We start from the raw sequence: 25,896 nt of genomic DNA, 5'->3' as shown, positions 1-25,896 counted from the left end.
TTACTATTTAACATATTATTTGCACATTAAAGACACATTACAGTGGCAATCGCACAATCAAACTAAATTCTCTTGCCAACAGCACAAAAAAGAAACAACATAGTATTGCAAGTTTTAAAATGCTTCCTGAACAATCTATAGTGCCATAGTCGAAGAAGCGCATTTGGTCCGAACCATAAGATTTTCATTCTAACAATGCCACCAACCTGACTGGTGGGTAGCCCTTATAAACATTTCTTCACTGATACGGAAGGTAAAACGCTTCAATCCAAATAAACAGCAGCGTACGAGATCAACGATTTGAATTGTTTACTTTCAAACCACAAACCCACTACTCGGGTGTTGGCTTGCGCTTCGATGGTTACAATACACACAGATGTAACGCAAGTTCAACATACCATTTTCAAATGATCACTGGCTTTTCAGCATTTGAACAATTCTTTAGTATTTTTTGCATACACAAATGCAGTGAACAGTTTAGTTGGTTGCAAAAATTTTTTTTTCCATTGAAGGTATGTCTTTTATTTTCTAAGCAACACTACACTGTAGTGGTCTAGTGAAAAAATATGGAATCCAAGCTAGGCTCCCAAGCTCGGGAACTGAACTCCATAAAGATCAGACGCTGACTGTAACAGGCATTAGTGTTAAAGCATAAATGAGCATAAACATAATCAGGGGAGAGGGGTGAATTCAGGATGAATGATCAGCTCCATAAGGAGACAAGGATAGTGAATCAGCCTACAATATAAACATGTTAACTGATTTTACGACGACACTGCTTCAGCTACTGGTATCTTCTGTAAATTTCCCATTGGGATGTCAATAGATTCTTACGCATGCTAGAGAATTGAGCAAAACAGACATATAAAAGTTCACTGACTCATACATCAGTTAGGGAAACAAACTTTCTGATAAGTTCATTTGTCTATCTGCACCAAAGAAATATGTACCCTGGAGCATAGACCAATAGTGAGCAATTGTCCTACTATTTGGCCAGTGGATTAGTTGCAGCAAGGCTACACTGGCATTGTCCTGAAACTGGGTAGCCCTATATAACTAGAGCAAGACTACACATGAGGTATAGTCGAGGACAGAACAGCCTTTGTCAAAATCTTTAAGGCCTGCCAAAAGTTTCAAAGAGCCTGCTCTGTCCTGTGGTGGTAGGATGTGTAGCAGCTCTATGTTATCAATGGTAGCCATCATTTCTTTCATCATCTATAGCTTGCAGTAGACAAGTTTTTGTAAGAGCCCCACTGTATATCCCAACGAGAACTTTACAGACACTAAACATTTTCGAACCTTTTAACAAAATATGTATTTATTCTGCAAATCAGTTCTGCGGAAACCCGCAAGGTGGCGGAAGGGTTAAGAAAGGGAAAATAGACAACCACCCGTTTGTAGCACGAAGCCACAAGGAAATCCATACGGATTTCTCAGAAAGAAAGCCTCTTAGTTGCCGAAAAATTCGTCCTGGTCCGGGGATCGAACCCGGGACCAACGCCTATCCGGGGCGGTCGCTCTACCAATTGAGCTAACCAGGAAGCTAGCAATTGGCAGCGCGAGGGCGAATCCATCGACAACTCGAAGCAACTGGATACATATTGCAAATCAGTTCTGCGGAAACCCGCAAGGTGGCGGAAGGGTTAAGAAAGGGAAAATAGACAACCACCCGTTTGTAGCACGAAGCCACAAGGAAATCCATACGGATTTCTCAGAAAGAAAGCCTCTTAGTTGCCGAAAAATTCGTCCTGGTCCGGGGATCGAACCCGGGACCAACGCCTATCCGGGGCGGTCGCTCTACCATCGGATGTATTTATTCTCATCCGTTTTCACTTCTGCGGTACTAAGAAATGAGCATCCCTATGAGCACTGAAGGATACACAGCGATTCTCAATCAGATTTTGACAGCGGCACAAGTCTTTCGCTGTGGCAGCTCGAGAAAAAAGTTATATACCGTGAGCTGTACCAGTAGAAGGCAACAAAAACCTCTCGTGATAACGCCTGTTTTGTACATCAATTATGCCTGAACCAATGGCCCCTGAGCTGCGCAGAGATATTTTCAAAACACGTGAAGTCTGGTCCATGCAACATCTACTGAACACAGATTAGGCTAAAACAGATGGTTAGCTGAGTTGGTTCGGATTAGGCACAGCATAGATTAGCAAAGAGCTTAGGCTTATGATACACTGTTAAGCCTGAAACAATGTTAGCTGTGAATAATAAATTATGACATTGGTTACGACACACTCTCTATAAAAGTCTACAATATTTCTGTAATAGCGTGAGACTGGGTGTGTGCTCTTAAATGTAGTAGAGGGAGTGCTAGATCAAGAACACATTTGTGCAACAAATGCTAGGAAGAAAATTTTTAAAACTTCTGATATCTCATGTAGTATCTGTACATTTCTTTCTGTACACTTCTACAATTACATACAAATGCCACCTTTCATGGCATAGTTTCTGCTACAATTGTGCAAGACATCTGGTCTAGGTAGTTAAGCATGAGCAGGAAAGGTCTGTGCTCAGCGGAGAAGTAACGAAGAAAAAAAGTGAGCGAGAAATGTGAGCCTGGCTACATAAACCTCGTTGTCATCCTCAAGGGCATAGAGTGAGCATAACAGTTGTGAGCTGCAGTGAGCTAAACTACCATGACACAGCGCACCATGAGAGACAAAGTAGACATGGTGATCAACTTTTCAGAAATTTTCATGCCCTCCAGCATCTTGAAAACATTCGTTAATTAACCATTTAGGTGAATAGTGCCACACTGAGGTAGCTTCCTCGGCGTATTTTTGCACGATATATCTTGTGCTTGTACACTGCTTTCAAAAAAGCCACATGTAAAATTTTCAAAACTCCTCACTTCATGAGAATGACCCCATGTTTGCAGTTAAGTACAGAGCACGTAATATATATGATACCCAGCACTGGAGCCTTTGTACTACTGCATTCTTACCTTGCTACTTGCCACAACACTAGTCTGTGGCAATATTTTCACACCTGCCCAAAAGAAAAGTTCAGAAAAGCAACAAACTTCCATGAATATTTTTGGAAGCTCTTGAAATCTAAGCATACATGCATACACTAGGGAAAAACTGTGGAACTCTTTTGATTCCACATTTAAAGTCACTTCTACATGCCTAATGAGCCTTTTGAGAACTTCTGAGCCTTTTGAGAAGTTTTGAGACGAGGCGCTCCAGTAACAGGTCAATTGTCAAGGCACATTAATTCAACCATGTGTCAGCAAAGATATGAGCTTTGGTAAAGCTACACTGAAATAGAAGTCAATAGATTTAACTGGGTAATTATTCTGCAGTTTGCCAAGTCTCATGTCACTGGGCTAGCACGAAATTCAGCATAAGAGAAACAGCACAAAAAATTGAAGAGTGCAATGCAAGGAATGAACAGTTTGCAAGATTTTACTTATCTGCATTACTAACACAGAAATTTCAAGTGAAAAAGAAGAACTTGTTTCTTTAAATCCTCCCTCAACTAATAGAACTACATTGCCAGCAATGATGGAAGTTCCATTCTGGATTTCAATGATACCTCACTCTCTATTAGCAGGCAAACAAAACAAAAAGCTAACAAAAAAGTACCACACAGTACACGCAATACTAGACAATACAACTACGACAAGGTAAGAGCATTACTACACACAAGTTGTGGTAAACAAGGCACTACTATCACTGCATAACTAACCATCTTCTCAACATTGCAGAGACATGAAAGATGAGATGATTACAAGAGACAGAGAAAAAAATTGAGGCATATGAACATGAAGACACTATATGAAAAGATTACTTATGTATTCAACGAATGGTAATTATTGCATTTCATGCAATGTACAAAAAAGACAGCTTACTTTGAATGTGAGCAACATTTTGCTTGACTATGTTATGAAGTTTTGCACGGCACAATATACAATAGTCCCATCCCTTCATACAAAAACAGCCTACCCTGTCAAGCAACTAAGGACACAGATGTTCAGCGAGTACCAAAGCCCATGTACCACAGCCCAGGTACCACATTCAAGCTCGTCAAAGCTATGGTAGACAATAAATAACTTGCTTTTATTGACTCAAACTAGTACTCTGGTGTGAAGTTGTTAAGCAAAATACATTTTACATTCATAACAGACAAAACTCTCAGTCAGTGCCGCTACACAGCTCTTGTGCAGTTGTTCCCCAGGACATGCACCAATTTCCTGAAGTTAACTGATGCTAGGACATGCTATCTCAGAGAAAAAGTGTGCAAGAATCACAAACATGGATTTGAGAGAGCTATGAGATGTGCGTTTTTTAATCCCCCACCTCTCAAGTGTTTGCTCACACCAATTTTCATCCAACTGTGCATCTTTTTCGTATAACAGCATTGTTCTTAATCACATCATTATGTTCCCTGTTCCTCCTGCTCCAATGTGTAGTAATAATATTAAGCATGGTTAGTTAGGCTAACTTCTCACTTTACTTCAAATGAAACACCACACCATGTTTCCTAGTTTCCAACCTGAAAATTATGACCCACGAAATGGCCAAGTTATCATTCCATCATGACACATTACTCGCTTGATTTCAGATCAGCGATAGCTCCAGTGGCGAAAGCTTCATTTAAACTTTTGTATACAGCAATGCTCAGGGACAATGATCCAAGCTAAACACTTCACGCAATAAACACACAGCTCCACCTCAATGACTGTCACCTCAATCTCAAATGTTTACAAATTAGAAACGACACATGCTTACTTGTAATGGGCACCATATGAATAAAACGAAATGACATGAAGAAACTGCTCTGTACACACTTTGGCTCAACCCTGTAGCCACGTTAAAAAGCTTGTTCAAAAGACTTAAGTCATCCTTTGCTTAAGTAACTAGCGTGTACCTCGTGTTTCAGTCTAAAGTAGGTAACTTAAATTTCTCATAGGTTGTGAAAGCTGCCATAATAATAACAAACTATCCAGTCAGACCAAATGCAAACAGAACTTACACACTAGGTGAAACGTGGTGCCTGTTTTTGTTGAAAAGAAAAATGTGCGGTAATTCTAATAATGAAAAACGAAGGCACTGAACACCGGAGAATTTATTTTTCTGTCTATCAGCCTTGATAGCAAAATTAGTCTCTTTGCATACATCACAAATGCATATTGGACATGCTTTTCCATATGCACAGTGTTTTTGAAGTCTTTTTTTACGTGGACAAAACAGACAACATTTAAAAAAATGATGACAAACTGTTTACTGCTCAATTATTCTTCACAGCGATCACATCTCGAAATTTTCTCCATGCAGTATGATAGCTTTTGTCATAAGGAACATGAGCGTTATAATGTCAAGTTGCATTATTACAAAAGTAATGGTCTGTGTTACCAATAGTGATACCAGCTATGGAAAAGAACACAGCTATGCAAGTGATCTAGTATGAGCCAGTAATAGCAGGTCAAAATAATCTAGAAGTAATCAGAACATTGTCTTTGAGCAACCAAAGGCACTGCTTGCATAAAACAGCCAGTCAGTCAGGATCTCACATAGACCCGAACACCCTAACATCTGCCAAATCAGTCAGAAATGTGTCAACGAACGCAAGGAACGGTAGTTGAAGGGCACTTTAAATGTGATTAAAATCATTCTAAACAGGTTTCGAACATTTCTTCAACAGATCATTAGTGAATGAGTAAAGCATCACTTAAACTTGACTAAATTTTACATCAACAACGACAAATACTTTATGGAGATGTATTATTGCGGACTTCTGTACTGCACCCCAGATGCAAATACCTTGGAACACTTGCCTGCTGATTTCAGCAATAATCTCTACGATTGAGCACCAGTGAAGACTATATAAATGAATGCATTACAAAGAGAGGTGATTGAGATGGAACATCAGAACAGTTTTGGAGAAAAACTTCGCTAAATTCACTCACTTGCTAGCAGGTTTCTTAGGTTCCTTCATGTTCCTTGAAATAGTGTATTGCAGCTTTTCTTTCAATATAAAGGTCACTGGAAGGCTAACAAAACTGAGCACCTAGCCACTAACCCAGTGCTAGCAGTGTAAGTTTTGCAGAATGTTTGAACAGAGAACTGAAACAAAGAACACTGAAAAGATGCTCTTACAAACATTCGTTAATGTTACGATTCGGGTTTATAGATTTTACCATAACTTTCATGGTAGCTCGATATGCGTCAAAAAGGGACAGTCCACGGGATAGTTAACGCATTACATCGTCACTTCAACAATGAAAATAAGAATATACATACAGAATACAACATTGTGTTGTCCATTAGGAACAAGGCCGCGTGCAATAAGTAGACTAGAACACCGGTGCACGCCCGACGTGGACGATGAGACCAGTCCGATTGGACGTCGTCCAGTCAGGATTCAGTCAGGCAGTCAGGATTCAGAGCGAGGATGTCTGGTACAAGCCTTCGTAAGGCTGGTCCTGGCTAGGTGTGCTGTGAGCTTGATCCGTCAAGGGAGGTTTGGCAAGTGGAGCTGCTCGTGGCTTCATCGCAAATAGGTTCATACTGGAACTAAAGGACACAAAGAAAGAAAGACCGATGAATTGTTTCGTTCGGCAACAGTGCCTACATTTTGGAGACACAACTTGTTTCATTCAAGCCAATGGTGAAAACAAGGCAGAGTGAGTAAAAAAAAGGAAAGGGGGCGGTTAAAACATGCAATTGGCACAACCCACAAGTGAAAAGTGGCCTCATGTCAAGTAAGAGTGCAGAAGCATGCATTAAAGAAATGCAGTGTTGCGTGCCTTGCCAAGGAACTCAGAGTGACCAGATGAGCTGCAAGCTCTTTTGTTTTGCAATGCCTACCAAGCTGCTCGAAAAAGAATGGAAGCAAGCAGTTCACTATGGTAACACCGGGTTCACGGATGTAGTAAAACCTTGCTGAAAAATGTGTAAAAGGAGCTCAACTTCACAGTTATATACACCTTACTTCCGTATTACTAATTACTCATCATATATATATATATATATATATATATATATATACTATATGTCTTAATTCATTGTTATATGCTTACTATATCCGTTACTATATCCCCTTCAGGCGTGAATTATGATGCACTGTCTGCAAATGCATCCAATTCGCTTAGCATAGTTCCAAGGTGCTCAATAATACATTCGAAAAAATAAAATGAAGGAAGGCGTTGTTTTGTGCGAGTTTCAGTAATTAAGCTGTATTAGCGTCTTATTAAATATCTAATTATTCTGCAATCAGTCACCTTAAATTCTTGCATAAAAATAATCAGATATTAGGCCCAAAATGCATGCCTAGTTTGCTTTTCGGTTGTATTCGTTTCGAGCAAAGAAAAAATAATAACTCCTGACGTTGGTCCTGGAACGCGGCACGTCGAACAATCATTCAACATGATAGTGTCTCTAGCAAAGTAATCCTCTGCAGCATTACACAGCATAATTCAATTCAATTCAATTCAATTCAATTTTTTATTCAACATCTGACAGATGTTTGGTGCACGGACAAAAAGCCTGAAAAGGCTTGACCAGATCCGTGCACCAGACTATGGTATACAGTGGTGTGAAATTACAACAACAATAGAGGTAGAAAGCAACGCGTAAAGGAAAATAATGAAGTTACATGACTGCAAGTTGTCTATTCATGAAGCCCGCACTAATGTTCACACTGCACTTCAAGCCCTTTCAAGAAACGCGTGGTGCGTGACACGCCTCCGAAGTTGATGTGTACAATTGTACACACCGCCGCTGATGGGGATAATTGCTACTTCATTGTTTATCCCCTGAATGACATTGACAAAAGAAAAAAAAAGAAATGTGAAGTTCCTGTCAATAAAAATTAATAAGCCACTTCGAAAGCTAACTGCACACCATCAAAGAATCAGTACTGGGGTTCTATTTTGTCATGTCACTGTCAGTGAAAAAATTACTTTCTTGAAGAGCAGTTGTCAATGCTAATCCGTCTTCATCGCCATATGTGCTCACAAAGCAGAACTCAACGAGCCCTACAGTGTTTCATGGGCAGCCTGGCAGAGCGCTGCAAGCACCTGGTTTCTTCCAATATAGGCGAGTGGATGCTTAACAACAAACAAATGAAACATTTGTAAATAAGAAAAACGGCGCAAAAGGAGACCTGCGTGTTCCTTCACTTGTGCTATGTTTCCTTTCGTGCGCTTGGAATATTTGAATGAATATTACAGTATTCGAAATCGCTTCGACACGAATGTAAAGTACTTGAAATGAATGAATAGACATATATTTGACCGCATGTAACCCCTTGAAACGGTGGTTTCACTGCAGCATAGACCTGCTATGCCATGAAACTACCTTTCCAGGCAAATTTTGCACTGCCGTGAAGCCACACTTAAGGTTAAAGTGTATACATTACCTGCACCTCGATTATTTTGTTTTAAGCTTAAAAGCATGTTAAGAGGACTTAGTATGCTATAAGTATAGCAAATTTTAAACTGAGCATATTTTACCGCTTACAACTTCGGCCCTATTACTATTCATCTTGCCACTTTGCGAAGTTGCTTCCACTTCACTTCAAACCAAAAAAGTGACACTCGCACACGCCTAGTTCCACTTCTTAAAAATATTGTGCAGGTTAGTTGGGTCATGACAAAAGATGCTCAGTTTTCTCTATAGTATGTGACAGATACTATTCTAACTGTTCGATTCGAAACTGTTCGACAAAATCACTATTCGCTTCGAACCTCGAATCTACTATTTGCCCATCCCTACAACAAGCCCAATGAACCACACTTCTGAAATAAAACAACTTTGTGCAGTTATCCAGCAGTAAGCATTGCACAAAGTCAGAGTCAAGCAGCACCCTGCCTCCCATCATGTACAGCGATAAGTGTTTTAAGGAAAGACACATCCATAACTTTGCAAGCGTGTTTACGAAATGCTAAGAACCAAGCAAATGCTGAGTTCATGAGAAGAAATTTTATTTGATAACAGTCTGTTTGACTTTGCATTTGGTCCACTCACTGCAACTTGTGCTCAATCCCAACAATAACAATGGTGCAACCTTGCCTTTGCCAATTATGAAAAATAAGGACAAGGAATTGTTATGACATATATTCCGAGCATGCAAAGAACGCCTCAAATGTATGTGTGTAGCAGTTTAGCAGGACTGAAGATAGCAGAGCATGCATTGAAACAGCATATCCCTCTGAACACTGTAGACCATGGTCCCTGCTGCACGTTTTTCCTTCTGCCGTAATATGAGACATATCCTGAGTGAGCGTAGCACGATTCATGAATTAAGCAAAACTGGTAGAATGCAGCACAAAATTACAATATGGAAAATAAGACTACAATAAGACTACAACAATAAGACTGCAATGAGACTACAACTTCATTTAAGTAGACAACTTTGTGCATTGCCTGCTGGCCGACAGCTTGAAGTGTCGAGTCATATCAATTACAAGTGCCATTGTGTGTTGCCCGATTTCAGCTAAATCAGCACAAAACGCTCATCCAACTATCATTTGGAACTAATGAAGTTTGCCATTTATAGAAAATTAATGCATTTATAACAAAATTTTCAAAGTATTGATTTCTATGAGAACTTTAGGGTAATTACGGCTATAGCCGGTTGCTTGGTTGATTTATTCGGTGCGATTTCCCAAATCGACTCGGGCAATGAGAAACGCCAGAATGGAGGGCTCCAGATAATTTGGACCACTTGGGGTTCATTAATGTGCACAAAAATCGCACAGTACACTGGGCCTATAGCATTCCGCCTCCGTCGAAATGCAAACGCCGCAGCCGGGATCGAACCCATGTCTTTCCGAGGTCAGCAGGCGAGCACCGTAACCACTGAGCCACTGCAGCAGCTACAAATACAGCGTTGCCTCATGACTACAGTATTGCCTTATGTTGAGTGTGTTGGTGTTCGTACTTAACATAATTAGCACCGGCATACAAGAACAGAAGGAAGACGGTGACAACACAATTTACTAACATTAGCAATTTTTTCATACATAAACAATAGACATCACGCACAGTTACGCCACACTTATGCCCAGACTTATGCCCGCACAAATATGCCCAGAAGCTGCCAATGTGAGGACTGGAATGCAGACAACACTGTCATGATGATTTATATTGTTCTACTCCTACTAAATGTTTGCTGGAGGTAAAAAAAATGATGGTATAGGGTGCTAATCCCTCTGGCTTTAACCATGGTGATCAAGTTTGGGCACAAGAAAATGTTAAAAGTAAAAATAAAACAGCAAACATGATGAATGCTATAGCCAGATTATTAGGCAATAATCGACTCATCGCAACACCAAAAATAAAGTTGGATTAATTGAAGCCGACTGTTTAGGTCGCCTCAGGACTTCCTCGGGGGTTAAACATCAGACAGGGTGTGGTGCGCAGCATATTGAACGCCTGACTATAAGCTCCGAAACGTGTAGCCAAGACACTGGTTCAGGCAAATCCCATAATTAGTGCACAGCAGTCTTTGCCTACCTCCGCGAACTTTGCAAGAGCTTCTTTTCGGTGCTGTCCTGCTCCAATGTACCAGAGGAGGCCGCAACAGTCACCTGTCACGGAGCACACAACGTGTCTACTGAGGGTAGAGGAGGATGCGACTGGCAAGAAGCATTGTGACGGGCAATGCAGATTGTGGTACGACACGAAGAAGGGCGAAGAGTGACAGCACCAACTGGAGTGGAAGCCTGAGCTGAGGAGCGGCTGCGCTGGCTTGCGCAAAAGCGTAGAGTTCGCGCAAAAGTGTCAAGCTGAAAGTGAACGGTGGCTCTGCTGAGAAACGTTACACAAGCAGAGCAAAAGGAAAGCGTCATGTTGAGCATGAGTGAGTGGCTGTACCATCAGGAGGCGAACAGGAAGCACATTTGGCAGAAAAGTGCAACGCTTCAGTAGGAACAAGTGACCGCACTCCCACGAGAATAGCACGAAGCACCTTTGGCAGAAAAGCGTCAAACGGAGCGTGAATGAGTGACAGCATTTCACGAAATAACATAAAGCCAAGTCAACAAAAGAAACCCACGTTGAGCATGAACATGAACAAGTGGTGGCAGTAACATGAAATAACACGAAGCCAAGCTGACAGAATTGCATCAAGAAGAGCCTGAACAAGCGGCTGCACTATCAAGAGAATAACATGAAGCACATCTTGGCAGAATAGTGTCAAGCTGAGTGTGAACGAGTGGCTGTACTATCATGAGACGAACAGAAAGCACATGAGGCACAAAGGGTAAGGTTGAGTGCGAACGAATCACTGCACTAGTGTGAAGCGACATGAAGCCCTGTTAGCAGAAAAGCATCACGCTGGGCGTGAATGATTGACCAGCACTAGCTTGAGGCTAACCCGAAGCAGAGTTGGCACAAAAGCGCCAAACTGAGCACAAGCAAATGGCCAGACTCGCATGAAAAGAATGTGACACGAAAATGGCAAAGCAGCGGCACAGTACACAGAAGACCACTTCTTCAAAACAACAGTCATCTCATATGCACACAATTTGTCTCGGAATGAACAGATGTTGCCAGCCTGCATGAAGCGCAGCACTTTATTCTGCTTAGGCTAGACTGAAATGTGTGTTCTGGTGTAACATGTGAAAGCTCCACAAATAGATGACGTGGCAGCTGTGGAATCAGACGCTACACCCCATGCGAGGTTGGCATGGTCTTGGTAATAGTCAGACTGGAAAAATGCACATGACATGGTGTTCACAATAGAGGTGAGACGCTGGGTGTACAGCCACCTAAATCTTTTACTAGCATGTGTGAGCGACGACTTTGCTGTGCGCGAGCCCTATATGATGAAGTCAAGTTGCAAGCAGGGCAAGGGTAAAGACATGCCCGCAAAGCGAGTTCAAATGGGCCCATCATCTGTTAGGCTTTTCCTTCTCGATGACTCCCCATATTAGTGTAGTTCAGACGAAAAGTCAACGTGAGCAGGTGAATAATTTTGCTCGTATTTTATGTTCCGGAGAGATGCAGCAAGCACTCAAGGAAGTAAAATTTAAAGATACACCACACACCCCCATCATGAGATAACCCGAAGGGCGGTAATATTATGGGGTGATGTCGTTAAAAGGAACAGCTTAGCAGACAATGGGCCCAGCTGAGCACACCTTGTGGACATGCGCTTGCCCTCACCTTGTTTGCAACTTCGCTCCATCATATGGCGCTGACGCACAGAATTGCACACGCTAGTTAAAGATTTGGTCGGCTGTACATTAGCAGTAATCTAAATCCTCTGAGCCTTTAGCTGTGCATTGCTGTAAACTCAGGTGACAGCACATTCTTAAGGACGCAAAAATATTTTGCAGCAATGTTGTACAAGAAAGCTTCACAATAGTCTTTGTACAATGACATAGAAAGTGTCAAGGACGTACAAGTGCATTGTAGAAAGTGGAGATTTTTAATACATTAAGTTCTAAGGAACTTGGTCCGACTGTGCCATTTAGTTTGAATTATCAAAAATTTCTAAGTATTTAGTTGCTAATGAGCTTTTACTATATTGTCTTAGCCTGCAGTCACCCATATTGGTTGCCTTTCACATGTGTCAAGTTTAGCTGTGCATGACAGCGTTTATAACACTGTGTGGGCAACAATTCCTCTTAACTTATCACATGCAAGCAAATAGGCAAACATAAAAGGCATCAAACGAACACGGATTTTGTGCAGTTTTCAAAACAGAAACAAGGAAGTGTAAAAAAGGATTATAGAGTGCAATTTCAAAACGTCCACGTATCTGGCAACCGAAGACGGTCCTGACCCAATATACAAGCACAGAAGCCAAAATCATGCCGCGATCACACAAAGTGACCAAAATGAATATGGAAAAATGCATTTTCATTAGGCCAAACTTTCTCATTCCATTTGCTTAGGAGCACAGGATGGTGCATGTGATTATCATGCATGTGAAAAGTTAACAAAGATCACGTGTTTAGCGCATCATGCAAGTGACTATTATCTGCACTCTGAGTGAAAGCTTCAACGCTTTCGTCAGAATATGCGGCATATTTTTTTTAGAGTACATTAGTTCTGGCCCCTGCATCTTTCTTCAGAAAAAAGACTAAATCTGACGTTGATTCACCTGCATAACAAAATTACCCAGATTAAAGTAATTTTTTTTAGTTAAACGAGATCTTAATTACCTGTGGACTCCCTCAAGATAACACAGCGTGAGAATTCCTTGGAGTTTGACGTCAAAGGAGCTGTGGTAGTGTCCCACAGACATTAATGAGTTTCTAACAAAAGCCACCAGTGATCCATTAGGGCACGACCCAAACCCTTTGTGCTGGTATTTCCTTAAGCCTAGCCTACTGTTTCGAAACAGATGGTTCATGCTTCTTCACCGGCCAATCACACTTCCACAAATCATATGGTGAAAGTTAAATGCTTGTAGTAAGTAAAATTCCAGGAGAAAGACCCCATGCTTCAAGAAAACTATCACTCACCTTCCCTTAGAGATTAAACACACAGAATTAAAGAAATTTTGGTAAAATAAGTAAACAAGAACTTAAAATACAATCTTTCTGTTCACAGAAAAAAAAAAGAAACATCAGAATTCATTGCGCAGCTAAAGCTTTGGTTTTGGTCACTGAAGCATGTGCTGCGATAACCTGTTGCTCTAGCTACCATATAAACTTTGACGGAAGTGCTGGTACACTACCAGGCATCCATCCTAAAACTCCGGTCCTGTACATTACAGCTTGCTATGCATCACGATGCAACCACAGCACACCACACTCGCAACTCATTATCTGCTCAAGTATGCCTCACCAGCCGTACCGAGTGGTCTTCGGAGGTACAACTGAATGCAGTGATGGTGAAGGCTGGATCTGATCACATAGGGGGGGCAAGAAGCGCTCATATTAAGTTGAACGACAGCACTGAGTAGTCTAACATTATTTTCAACAGTTAGAGTTGATTTCAAAAACATTAGATTTTTCACCCTGTTCTGCGTCCAAGCCTGCTTTGCCAAGCTGTTCCCACGCCTCACCGTACCACAGCTGTAAGAACAACAGTATGCCAGGTGCACACAGAATAAACCACCTAGCACATGCCACCTGTGCTAGTTCCTTATCAGAAAGAGGACCTCCAAATTGCTTTGAGAATTTGAAAAGGCTTCTGATCTGACAGGCAAATTTCTTAAGGCAGTGATGAAAAATAATGGTAGAATTACTGTGACACTGATGTAGCTTCTGAGAAAAAAAAACATCATTAAATTTCTGTTTATCATTAGTATTCCCATTGAGTGTTTGAGATGTGGACTATTTTCAGATAGGGGTATCTTGTATTTGTATAGTCTATTTATTCAACTATTCTGCAAAGGTCTGAGTAAGATATACCACAGTTTGACAGTAATACTACATGCCACTGAAGCTGCACGCAGGTCAGGAAAATTATACAGCTTATTTTTGTTCAACGTAATGTCCTACAGCTTTAGGTAAACAAGTCTGGAAGTCCAAGCAGAATTGATAATTGAAAGCGGTCGAGGACGCTTCATATGCCTACTGTACGAGGTTGAAAAAAGTTTAGGAGAAAAGGTGACCGAATAGATATGTTGTGGCAAGAGACGAATGTATATCAGACTACATCACACTCATCCTCACACCCATCACACCCAACTTCAAGCGAAAGCTAAAAAAATTTGACGTACGGTTGAAAACTGATGATTTAATGTGCAGTGTATTTCTAATCACCCAGCTACTTCAGAGATTCGCCCTATATAAACCTCCACTTCAAACTTCCAAAATATTACAAAAGGAAACTGATAACATAGGAAATCACACACAGGCATTGCCAGTATTCACCAAGATCAGTGCTTTCTGTCCATTCACCACAGTGTCATTTATGTAAGGCATCAGCATTACAGGTCAAACAGAAAAAAATACGTCTAGATCCCTGTAATATTGGCAATATTACCTATGGTGTTATTTACCTATTTCAATTACGTTTTTTACCTATTACCTATGTATTATGTTTTTACCTACACACCTATTACATTTTTTGCCTATTTCAATAGGTAAAGAACAAAGAGAAGGGTTTCGACAAGTTACGATGCCAGCACAAGATGAGAGACACACAAGACAAAGCCTTTGTCATGCGTGTTCCTTCTCTTGAGCTCACGTCACAGCTTGTCGGAACCCTTCACTTTGTCATCATGTACAAACTGGCCCAGAAAATCGCACTGCTAAAGGTAAAAGCAACACTATGTACAGTTGCATCCACAGCTGTTAGTAACACTCTACAGAATCAGCTGCCTGCGTATAATGATTGCATCACTGTCCTCTTCTTCACAACCATGGTAGCTTGTTCCTGCTCTGTAATAACTGTTCTGTAGCATTACTCCCGGCAGTAAAAGCATCATCACGGGGCATCTAGACAGGTTCAACTGAAGCACATGTGTATGTAAGACTTCAGGCTTGAGACATGGATCATGTAAGTGAGACTGGATAAATGGGGAATTTCGTAGGTGACAGTAACTTTCAAAACTCTCTATTTGCATCAGTTTTCACGATCCTCAAATGTTAACTCTACACTTAAGCCCATTTCATAACTGTAAAGCCAACTTTTTGCAAAAGGCTGCTGAGTGAGCTAATGGCAACACATTTAGGCAACCAGCATTGATTACAATGACAAGAGCAGATTGTCCGTGTTATGCCACAGAAAGTATAGACATGTTTTTCATTAGGAAACCATTCACAAGATACTAAAAGCCTAAGCATGAGCGGCTAGCACTTCATCTTCAGTTGAATGATGACTGGTGCAGCCCATACTTGTATAAAACACTACGTAGTCACTTATAAGGGCTGCCCTTTCATTTTTCAACAAGGTGGGGCTCTTACAGCGGACCAAACTATCTGGTCTAATTTTTCCGATTGCGAGTATGAAATCCATTATAATACTATGCGATTTCTCGCCGTCAAAATAGCAAATGCAATCTTTTTCACAAGAAACGCATTCATTGCTACTTTCACACACGTCACACAATTGGCTACTTATCTTTGCTATCACTGTCATTCGCGGTCAGTTTGACAGCATATTTGTTGATTAAACTGTCTTCAAGCCATCCATTGCATTAGAGATCCCTGCTATAACAAAGCTCATCACAAATAACTGTAATTTGGCAATGGGATCACCTCAATGCTTGGAATGCAGTTTTCATTGTCAGTTCAAATTTTATCCAAATTTCAGGCTGCCAAGTCAGCAGTGCAGCCTCTACGCGAGTGTATACAATATTCATCACAGAGATGCGCACACAGAAACTGGGGAATGGGAATATTGTAGCAGCAGTGCTAGAAAGAGCTGAGGCAGGTAGTGCCATAAATGTGAGAAGCGAGCATGAAAAAGGATATGTGAAATGAAAGGCGAAAATAATGAAATGAGGAATCGTGAGCACAGTGCCAGTGAGATGTCAAGTGAGCCCCACTCACATCCCGCTTGTTCTCGCTGAAGTCGGCAGCCGTGGCGCATCGTATCACGAGTGCCATCGTCGCAAACATCCAACAGAAAAACACGAGCCACACAAAGATCTGCAATGATCAAAAAAAGAAAGCGATGTGATGAGCAGAAATTCAGCTTTCAACTGCATTTTACATCTAAGATTGTGAACAACAAGAAGCAGTAGCTAAGAGAAAAAGAAACAGAAGCAGAGAGCAATCACTTCATTTATGAACTTGGCACGTCAAGGGGTGCTTACTATGGCCTCCAAAAATGAGCTGTCCATTTGCTCACTGCTTGTCACTATTTTTGCACAGAGATAACTTAGCAAAGAGAAGTGTTGTTGTCGTATAGCAAATACACGTAATTCCTAGAAATATTGGCAGCCAGCCATGAAATGCTACTACGTCAGGCTATGCAAATGCTCTTCAATCTGCTCCGTTTAAATCAACCTGTGCCACTCACCGCACTGTCAAGATTTCTCAAAATGGTACAAGATGGAACAACATTTTCATAAATAATTTTCATAATTTGTTACACAAGCACAGACATCACGCCTAGTGTAAGAAGCCGACAAAAGTGAATGATTTTTTATCACAGTGAGAGAAAGCATAATACTAGACATACTATTTTTAATGAATTCATTATCTGAAGAGATGGAATAAACTTCAACTTTGCATTGTCGTGCCACCGGGATGCTATCATCACTGCCAACATGCTACCTTCACAGCCGATACGCTAAGTTGCCTGCCTACTCTTAAACACCAGTTGATTTACACACATTTGCATGTAAAATGTGAGTTGCTTATGCACAATAGAGCTGTTTGATACTTTGCAGAAACAGCTGTCAGCATAAGATATGTGCGTGGTGCACATAATACGCGCTAGTCAACAAACATGAGCAGAGGGAAGCTGATGCCTGAGATCACCTGCACCCGCCACGGTGGTCCTGTAGTCCCGGTGCTCGAATGTTGACCCAAAGGTCGCAGGATCGAACGCCGGCAGTGGTGGCCGCATTCACGGAGGCGAAATGCTTGAGGCCCGTGTACTTAGATATAGGTACATGTTAAAGAACCCCAGGCAGTCGAAATATCCGGAGCCCTCTACTACGGCGTCCCTTATACTCATATCATGGTTTTGGGATGTAAAACACCGACAGTTAATATTATTGGAATGAGTTCACCCACCTTTGTTGGTACACGGTCGGCAAGAAGCAAGGCCACTGTGTTGTCTTTCCAGCCTATCATGCTGCTGGTGCTGCAACTGAAATGGTGTAGAAGAAACTTCAATACAATATGATGAACACTAACGAAGCAGGACATACCTCTCTCTACAAATGCACAATCATATAGCCCTACTAGTGCAACTTAAAAGGTTAAAATATAGCACAAAACATATGAGAAGACTAAAAAGACAGAGACAACACATATGCTAACAGTTCATATGAAAGGCATGTGCATATGAATGAAAAAAAACATTTCGACCTTCTGTGATACTTCTCGCATATGCCTCTTCACTACCGAACAAAGATGCGGGCAAGAAAAATAGATGCAGCTTGCAAAATCATACCTCTCGTGGTTCTACATGTGAAAAAAAAAACATTGCGAAAAAATCTAATTTTCAAAGGGTAAAAATGGTCTCCACAAACGGGAACTTTAGTAGCAAATATGATGAAAACACCACTGATAAATGCGAATTCTGGCTTTCAGTGCTTCAAATATTTTTTTCAACGATTCCCATATACCAATAGCATAACTTCTGTTCAGACTACTTTGTATGCATAAGAAATATTAACTGCAAAACTTTAAGAAGTTAGGCCTAAGCAACTGTGCGCTGCGTGATCTACCCACTGCCATTTTGTTCTATTTGCAAACCAACGTCTAATGCTGGCTGCTGCGGCTCACTCTTGAAATATGGGTAAAGGACACTCTGAGCGATGGAGGCGAGAGTTTTCAATGGCATCTGGCAATTTGCTGTTGTGTAATTTTCTTAAAGGAAAACTAAAGTGGAAATAATGAATTGGTTTAGATTGATAACTTGTGCTCTAAAAGCTCTAACGATGCTAATTCTACAATCATAGGTTTATTAATATAGGAAAGAATCAACGTCAAAGTTTCGTTCTTAAATTTTTCACCAAAATCACCACACGTGATGTCGCGGATTTCAAAGTGTATTTTTTGTATTTTGGCAACTTTGGCTCAACGAAATTTCTTGCAACTTGGTATGTTAAGTCTCTGGCCACCGCAGGGGACAGTCTACTTCATTTTTACCAATTAGGAACTACATAGGGCCTAGTGGACATCGTCAAAATCTATGATGTCACAGCGATTGGTGCGCGAATTTCAAAGGTGACGTCGCCACCCCCATTTTCTTTTTGCACATTTTGTCGCTTACCAAGCGTCTTATCGCAGCGAGCACGGTGATTTTGGAATTCTGAAAGAGTAACTTACTGGTACGAGAAAAAGTGTTTTTCCCTTTAGTGTCCCTTTAAGAAATCATGTCCACAAATGCTAACGCACTTAGCAAAGAGGTTAAAGCTAACGAAGCAAAGCAGATCAAATCAAGGCACAAGGATTCAGGCAAAGTGGTATTCTCTCACTTTCTCTGCACGCCCATGTTGAGGTCGTGGAAGAAGATGTTCATGCCGTTGGTGACCTTCCAGGCCATGACGAGGGTGATGAGGGCCATCACGCCGCTCAGCAACGACGCCGGTGCCACTATCTTCCACACGTGCACGATGCTATGCCAAGCGTTTAACGTGTTGGCAAAAAAGAGCATGATTGAAAGAAACAAACTTCACAATGAAACAGCACTGCCAACAAAGCCAATGACTTTCATGCATGACAAAAAACAGTGTAAATACTGGGCTTTTTGAAAGATAGACAAATGCTCGGTTCTTAAAATATCTTGACTCAATTTAACCATCTGAAAGTAATATTTTGACTTGAACGGCTGACTTGAATGGCTTGACGGAACCCTATGATACATGATGAATTACTGTGGAAAGCTACCAAATTGTGCTTTCTACTGCGACACAAAAACTAAAGATAATTTATTTAGGAATAGCTTACTGCTCTCTTATATTAGAGTACTTGTCCCTTGTTCAGGCAATGTTTAACACATCCTGATCAAAATAAAAATGAAAGAAAACAGACATTCTCCACACTTGTCTGGCATGACACTTATTATAGTAATTCTGCCAACTAAATGCAAATATCTTAGAACTTTCTGTGTTTGTTCATGTAGTTGAATAATACAGAACAGAAAAGAGTAGATATTAACTGGAGGAAGTTATAGCGAAAGCCTTTCTGGTTAAGATTAAATGATGACACAAAAGTTCACAATTAAGGAAGCTTTCATCTGTTTTGATAAGGCCATGAGCTCATGACAATTAATCACACTGCATTCAAGCATCACTTTTCATGGGCTGCTTAATGACAGCCCTGTGCAAGGTTTAAACGCGCAGCATTACATCTGCACAACAGGGTCTCAACAAGTTGACAATGGTCACAGTGGCAATGACACAGACAAGTACAATTCATCATGCACTGCATGTATAAGAGACAGACTGGTACCACAGAAGACACGAAAACATGGAGGCTAGTTGGACACAAACGTGGACACAAACACTGATATAATGAACTTCGTGTCTCTCCTTAAATTTAATTCAAATGATGAATTCTCATCGTTCTGGAGCAGCTAATCACCAAGTGAGCACTCAGATCAAACTTAGATTTTGCAAAACTACAAGTGTGTGTGTGTGTGTGTGTGTGTGTGTGTGTGTGTGTATATATATATATATATATATATATATATATATATATATATATATATATATATATATATATATATATATATATATATATATATATACATACATATAGGTATAACAGTGCAAAATTTCAATTGAAGCATTCAAGTGCTGAAGCAGTGAATAAATTGATGCATTCCAGTATTTACATTCCTATGTTAATTAATAATTACGTATTGCCGACATCTGTGCATTTTTCATTGTTACTCGCTGCAGATTACATACGCCTTAACAATGAGAATCTGCAAGCCTGCCTTGTTGTGAGTGCCTTCACTGTCTGTTAAGGTGTACTGCTGTCTTGTCAAGCTGTCATTTACGGAAGCTTTTTCGACTGGACCTTCCGCATCTCGTAAGGTGCGACTTGATGCATACGTAGCACAATGCTTAAAGGTCTAGCCATATTTATGCTCTAATGGTGCCACGAGAGACAGCATGCTGCAGCCTAGTGAGTTGATCCAAAGGGGGCTAACGGAAAAATGTGAGCCTGCTTGGACTTGAACGAATAACAAGTTCCAAGCTTCCAAGCAAAAGTCAAGTGTTACGGCTAAACACCAAGTAAACCATGTTACAATTATGTATGGTTCATGCTGGTCCACATTGTAATCAATATTGTTAGCTGAGAAACTCCTCTAATGAATCTTTGTTTGATTATATCCCAGCGACAAACTTTCGCCAGTGTTGTTGAAGGTTATTTGATTTTAAAACTTGGCACATAACCAAATTCGGGCTTGCAGGAAACTGCAATGATCACAATCGTCTGCTCATCGGTCACGACACAGCTGCATTGTATTTTTGGGTGCCTCCAAAACTTAACCCTTTGAGGCACTACCTGTGAAGAATTGTTTGTAATATGTCAAATTTACACATTACTCCAAGGCACTCGATATTCAATAGCAACAAAAAATGGCCTCAGAATAATATGATTTATGCATTTTATGGTAACTAACCTTCATTATTCGTAATTAAATATCTATCCTGAAGCCATTCATGTCCGGTTTTTGCATAAACAGAATCAAATCTCAGGCTAGAAATTTGGTGCAATTTCGTTTGCGGTTATATTCACGTTGAGTGAAGAAAAATTACACTTTTGACGAGGCTCGTGTAGGGCAGCACGTCGAACGACTCGTCAAACATGGTAGTACCCTCAGCAAAATTATCATTTACAAGAATACGCTGCAAAATTAAGTTACATAGAAACATATTTATTACTCAGGAGGTTCAATTCATCCAAACCTCAGTGTGTCATGGTCTTTCTTAGCGACTAGTCGACACAACTAGCATGAACATGTTGTGTACACAACTGCATAAAAAGCGCCTCAAAGGGTTAAACAGCACAACTAGGTTTTAAGGTAGTGTTATCAGCTTGGTAACAAACGGAAAGCAGGAAGACCTCACAAAATAATTAAGTGCTACCCCGACCCCTTCCTTTGCAGTCGGCTACAAAAAGAAAGAGTGGCAGTGCTTGAGCACTGATGCTCAAACAATAATAATAAGATAAAAGAAGCCATGAATTATCTGCATAAACAAAGACAAAGAGAAAAAAACGAATTATAGAACAAATAAAAGATGCACATTTGCAGTGCATAAAGCTGTGCAGGCACTTAAGGCAACAAGGTCAGAAAACATGCGTTGTTAAACAAAAATAAAGAGAAGAAAATTGCGGTGGAAGCTACATCAAGCAAAACGAGGGACAAAATAAAGGATGGTGAAAGTGCTGGAGGCTCAATGCAGCATGCTTTCTTTTTTCCCCCACGTGACCTCCAAGAAAGCAGGCAATAAGTGAACATTCCGGTCTCCGGTGTTACCTCAGCATCGTGTGGCCATTTACTGCGTAAGTTTCGCTGAAAGGGAAGGGGAACGTTTAGAAGACTTTTTTTGGTGCATCAAACATCAGCAACATAAACCATTTACAGCGGCTGAAGAGCAAGGAACACTTGGGAGGAAACGTAACATAATAATAATTCTTCGGGTTTTACGTCCCAACACCACGATATGATTAACGTCGGAGGAAACAACTGCTACAACAGCCTGGCAGCTATGGCAACCTGCTGGTGAGCCCATGGTCATGGGTTTGACTACCAATGGCGGGCTGCTTGTGCACAGGTGAATTATGCAAAAAAGATCATGTAAGCATGTAGAAAAACCTTGAGGATGGTCAAGAATCATCCGCAGCCACCCAGTGTGCTTCCTCCAAGAGCGTGTTCTCTGAACCCAGCATTTCTTTTGCTGAAATCAACAGATATTCTAACAAATCACATCCCACTAAAAAGTTTGTCTGTACTAATACACCTGACTAAAAGACATGATCATTCTGATGTAGGATGCTTTCATCACGTGTTAATGAAACACGTGGCTTAAATTGATTGGGTTCCTCCAATATGGTGTCCCTCATAATTTGTAAGTGGTTTTGAGACGTCAGATCTAATAATATTACTTCATTTTTCTTTCTACAAAAAGCAACCCACTTTCAAGCATGCTGATCGGCAGCTTTTTGTTTCCTTCCAAGTGCTCCTTGATCTGTGGTCACAGCAACTGAGGGACACAAGAAAAAAAAACCCATCATATTTAGTGACATTATGAAATAATGCTTCTTTCTGTCCAAGTATCAAAGGCTAACTTTTGACAGTTGCAAGACGATAATTTGCTCTTCTCCTTCAGAGCGTGTGAATATCCTCTAGTACAGCGTTACACAAAATATGAAATGTCACATATCAACAGTGACCAAATATAATGTATAGTTGCCTTAAATAGAAAGCTGTCACCAGTGCAGCGAGCTTTGCCATTTCAGCTTCACCACATCTAAAGTATCACTCTAGACAGATGATGTGCTTGCACTCGTATTTCGTCTGTCACTCTGTCAATTCGTATTTTGCTTAGTGTTGCAACTCCTGCCAGTAGCTGTGACACTTATATCGCTGTATCCAGTACACTTAGACTGTTTGAAAACTGCAGAACAAGATTAAATAGCTTTTTTTTCTTATGTACATTCACAACAAATGAAACTGATTAATGTAAAACCACCTCGCACCACACAGAGGTTTAAAGAAAAATATGCTCTTCTGCAGTACCTACAACAGTTTCTTACCATCCTGTGTTGTAAAAGAAAAACAGTTCCATCGCATCAGCCACGTTTTCCAGTACACACTGTGCTTGCTGCAATGACAGGTGTGTCGTATCTGTGTGGCCGTAGGCTTGTAGCTGCGCTTGGACGACAGCAGCCAGATGCCCTAATGTACATCAATCGTAAACAACCTACGCTACTGCACGACCTTCTACAACGCATACGGTGTGCATTACATAATGTCGAACAACGATATCAAACATGCAAGTTGAACGGTAGTGCACGAATTAATTGTCCTATTAGCGTAAATTTCTGGGCAAGTCAGATTGAAACGGTGATTTCAACACTGAGCTGAATGTGTGACGCTTTCGAATATGTCCTTCTGCTCATTAAGTCACAAGATTTGTCAGAACAGAACTTTACTGCCGCATCACAGGCTGCTATAGTCTTACAACAGCTGCACTTAGTGTTCTTTACGTTTTAATTTCTTCAACAGCCTCCAACAGTTAATGGCACGATCATCTAGTACCGCATGAAAATAGGCTTTTCTTATCCAGCTACAACGCCCTAATTTTCTCGCTACGTCCTTGAGCTGAGGCACATTATTTTTCTAGGTTTTTTTCGAGGCACATTATGTCCCGTGACAGCGGCCCCTTCTGATTTTTGGTATGCTTCACAGCATAAAACAGCTGCATTGCAGCGAGGCCGACTTACGTTTCCCCTTATCCGTGAGATGGCTGTATAGCTTTTGTAGCAGTTTTTTACTACACATGCACGCGAGCACACTTTTTCTAGGATTGCATATTTGAAGAGCAAATATGTAGCTCTAAACACGTTAATGTGGCTGCACACCACACAACTTATTGACAAGTTGTCGAGATATGAATTAGCGTGGCACTTTAGTTTGACCTTTCTTTGCCAGGGAGAAATAAAAGGCACCTATTTCATGCTGCATGTTGTGTTAACTTATGACCCCCCTTCCACCGCTTTCTCTCACTGCAAAGTGTTACTCATCACTTCTACCGATCCACAAGGGGTCCCAGAGACATCCATGGCTGAGAACCACTGTGTTACGGGAAAACCAGATACTTTTTGATTCGTGTAGCTTGTAAATGCTAATTGCTGCTTCCTTTTACCGGTAACGGCAACAGTTGCTAAAACGCGCATGGCTGTGTCAACAAATACCGTCTTGGCATGCAAAGAAAAGCAAGAAACCCTGCGTTAATGTTGTTCTTGTGTAGGTCTTGGTGTAGTTCTAACTCTTGCGCTTAATGAAGCTCCACTACCATCAAACCTGAGGAAGTGCATAGCGCGGGCAACCCAGGCACATGCGACCCTTGGCGCTTGCCACCCCCTTGTCAATCGCGCGCTTGCCGAGGCGGCGGCGCCCTCTCTTGCGCGGCACGGGTATCAGCCGCACGTTTCAGAAGCGTTTTTCGCGATTTTAGGTAAACTGCTGCAATTAAGTCTTGGTTGATTCTGCAGTTTATATTATTTTAGACATTGTTAGTTTCTTCTGCACTGGTTTTGAGCATTGTCAGCCTTGTTTTAGGCCTATATTGACCACTGCGTGACCATGCGACATGAGACCATGAATGGACGACAAGCCGAGCCCCTAATGTGCTACACACTTAAAAGAAACAAAAGTGGATAACACATGAGATTATCAGTTTCTGCCTTCAGCACCAATAAAGTCTATCGCTAGCGTGCGTGGCATTTTATTCGTTGCTTTTACGATAACGGAAAAATAATGACGTTACATGATCGGCAGTGCCAAGTTACTTTGTTATGATTGCGGATTTGCGTCAAAACTTGCGGCAGTAATAGTGTTGCTTCTTAGTACCAGGTGACGTTGTCACTTTTCGCTGGTAGCGTGACACCGTCACTGGGCGATACTCACCTGTCATGCAGCTGCGATCCGCGGCTGGGCGCGCACATGACGAAAAACCACACGGCGACGATGCTGTACACGAAGGAGGCGAGCAGAGCGAAGGTGACGTAGTTGCACAGCTTGTCGCTGCTCCACTCGATGCGGGTGTAGTCGATCTGGCACTTGCCCGTAGACGAGTCCACGTCTATCCAGGGTTTCGTGAACAGCAGGCACTTGTCCACCGTGGTGTGAAGCCTGGCGTTCATTTTGCGATAGCACACGAGAGCAGCGATGGAGGTCCCCATCGCCAACAGGTAGGCGACTACGTGCGTCGCGCGCCAGCCTGTGACGCTACGCTGACGTTCGGGCATCGTCGAAGTCCTTTTCGCCGATACTGCGTGCGGCGGCTAACGCGATCGACGAAAATCACGAGATGTAGTAAACACACCTGCTGGGCGAGTCCGACACCGCGATGAAAGGTGCCATAACAGCTGACGGCGGACTGGATCGGATTGGATCGGCGTTGGATTTGCGACAGGTATTTCAAATTCTGCCTTGTTGTCGAACTCCGCCATCGGTCAACCCTTATTGTCCCAAATGTCTACTACGGTCTCTTTGATTGGCCTAAAATGCCGCTAATGCAAAACTTGACATTGTTCAGAGAAGAGCTACTGTCTCTAGATTAGTACTGCGGTTTCCGGAGCTAATCGCAGAGGCAACGCTAGAGGCC

General features: G+C 41.4%; 1 protein-coding gene across 3 annotated transcripts; it reads right to left on the bottom strand.

Moving 5' to 3' along the window:
• Positions 1-1,813: 1,813 nt before the first annotated feature.
• LOC119401863 (uncharacterized) lies at positions 1,814-25,725 on the bottom strand. 3 transcript variants are annotated; one of them, XM_037668860.2, is made up of 7 exons: positions 25,197-25,725; positions 22,041-22,076; positions 19,024-19,164; positions 17,612-17,687; positions 16,418-16,516; positions 10,476-10,549; positions 1,814-6,530 (listed from the first exon to the last, which is right to left on the bottom strand). In XM_037668860.2, the coding sequence occupies exons 1-7, from the start codon at positions 25,535-25,537 to the stop codon at positions 6,398-6,400; spliced, it is 900 nt and encodes a 299-aa protein (XP_037524788.1). In that variant the 5' UTR covers positions 25,538-25,725; the 3' UTR covers positions 1,814-6,397. The 3 variants fall into 3 exon arrangements, with proteins under 3 accessions (XP_037524788.1, XP_037524791.1, XP_037524789.1); XM_037668863.2 differs by lacking the exon at positions 10,476-10,549 and having other exon boundaries at positions 25,197-25,723; XM_037668861.2 differs by lacking the exon at positions 22,041-22,076 and having other exon boundaries at positions 25,197-25,722.
• Between the last annotated feature and the right edge of the window lie 171 nt (positions 25,726-25,896).

This window comes from Rhipicephalus sanguineus, chromosome 8 (assembly GCF_013339695.2).
Source record: "Rhipicephalus sanguineus isolate Rsan-2018 chromosome 8, BIME_Rsan_1.4, whole genome shotgun sequence".
NCBI classification, from domain to species: Eukaryota; Metazoa; Arthropoda; class Arachnida; order Ixodida; family Ixodidae; genus Rhipicephalus; species Rhipicephalus sanguineus.
The sequence above is the reverse complement of the archived record's forward strand: the minus strand, read 5'-3'. Positions and strand labels throughout refer to the sequence as shown.

What these genes read in the sequence shown, in the direction of transcription:
- LOC119401863 (XM_037668860.2), bottom strand. Translation starts at nt 25,537, where the DNA reads ATGCCCGAACGTCAGCGTAGCGTCACAGGCTGGCGCGCGACGCACGTA. An exon ending in CCGACCGTGTACCAACAAAG is followed by an intron (nt 16,517 to 17,611) that starts GTGGGTGAACTC and finishes TGATCATTGCAG; the next exon opens with ATCTTTGTGTGGCTCGTGTT. An exon ending in TCAGCGAGAACAAGCGGGAT is followed by an intron (nt 10,550 to 16,417) that starts GTGAGTGGGGCT and finishes GCTCCGTGACAG; the next exon opens with GTGACTGTTGCGGCCTCCTC.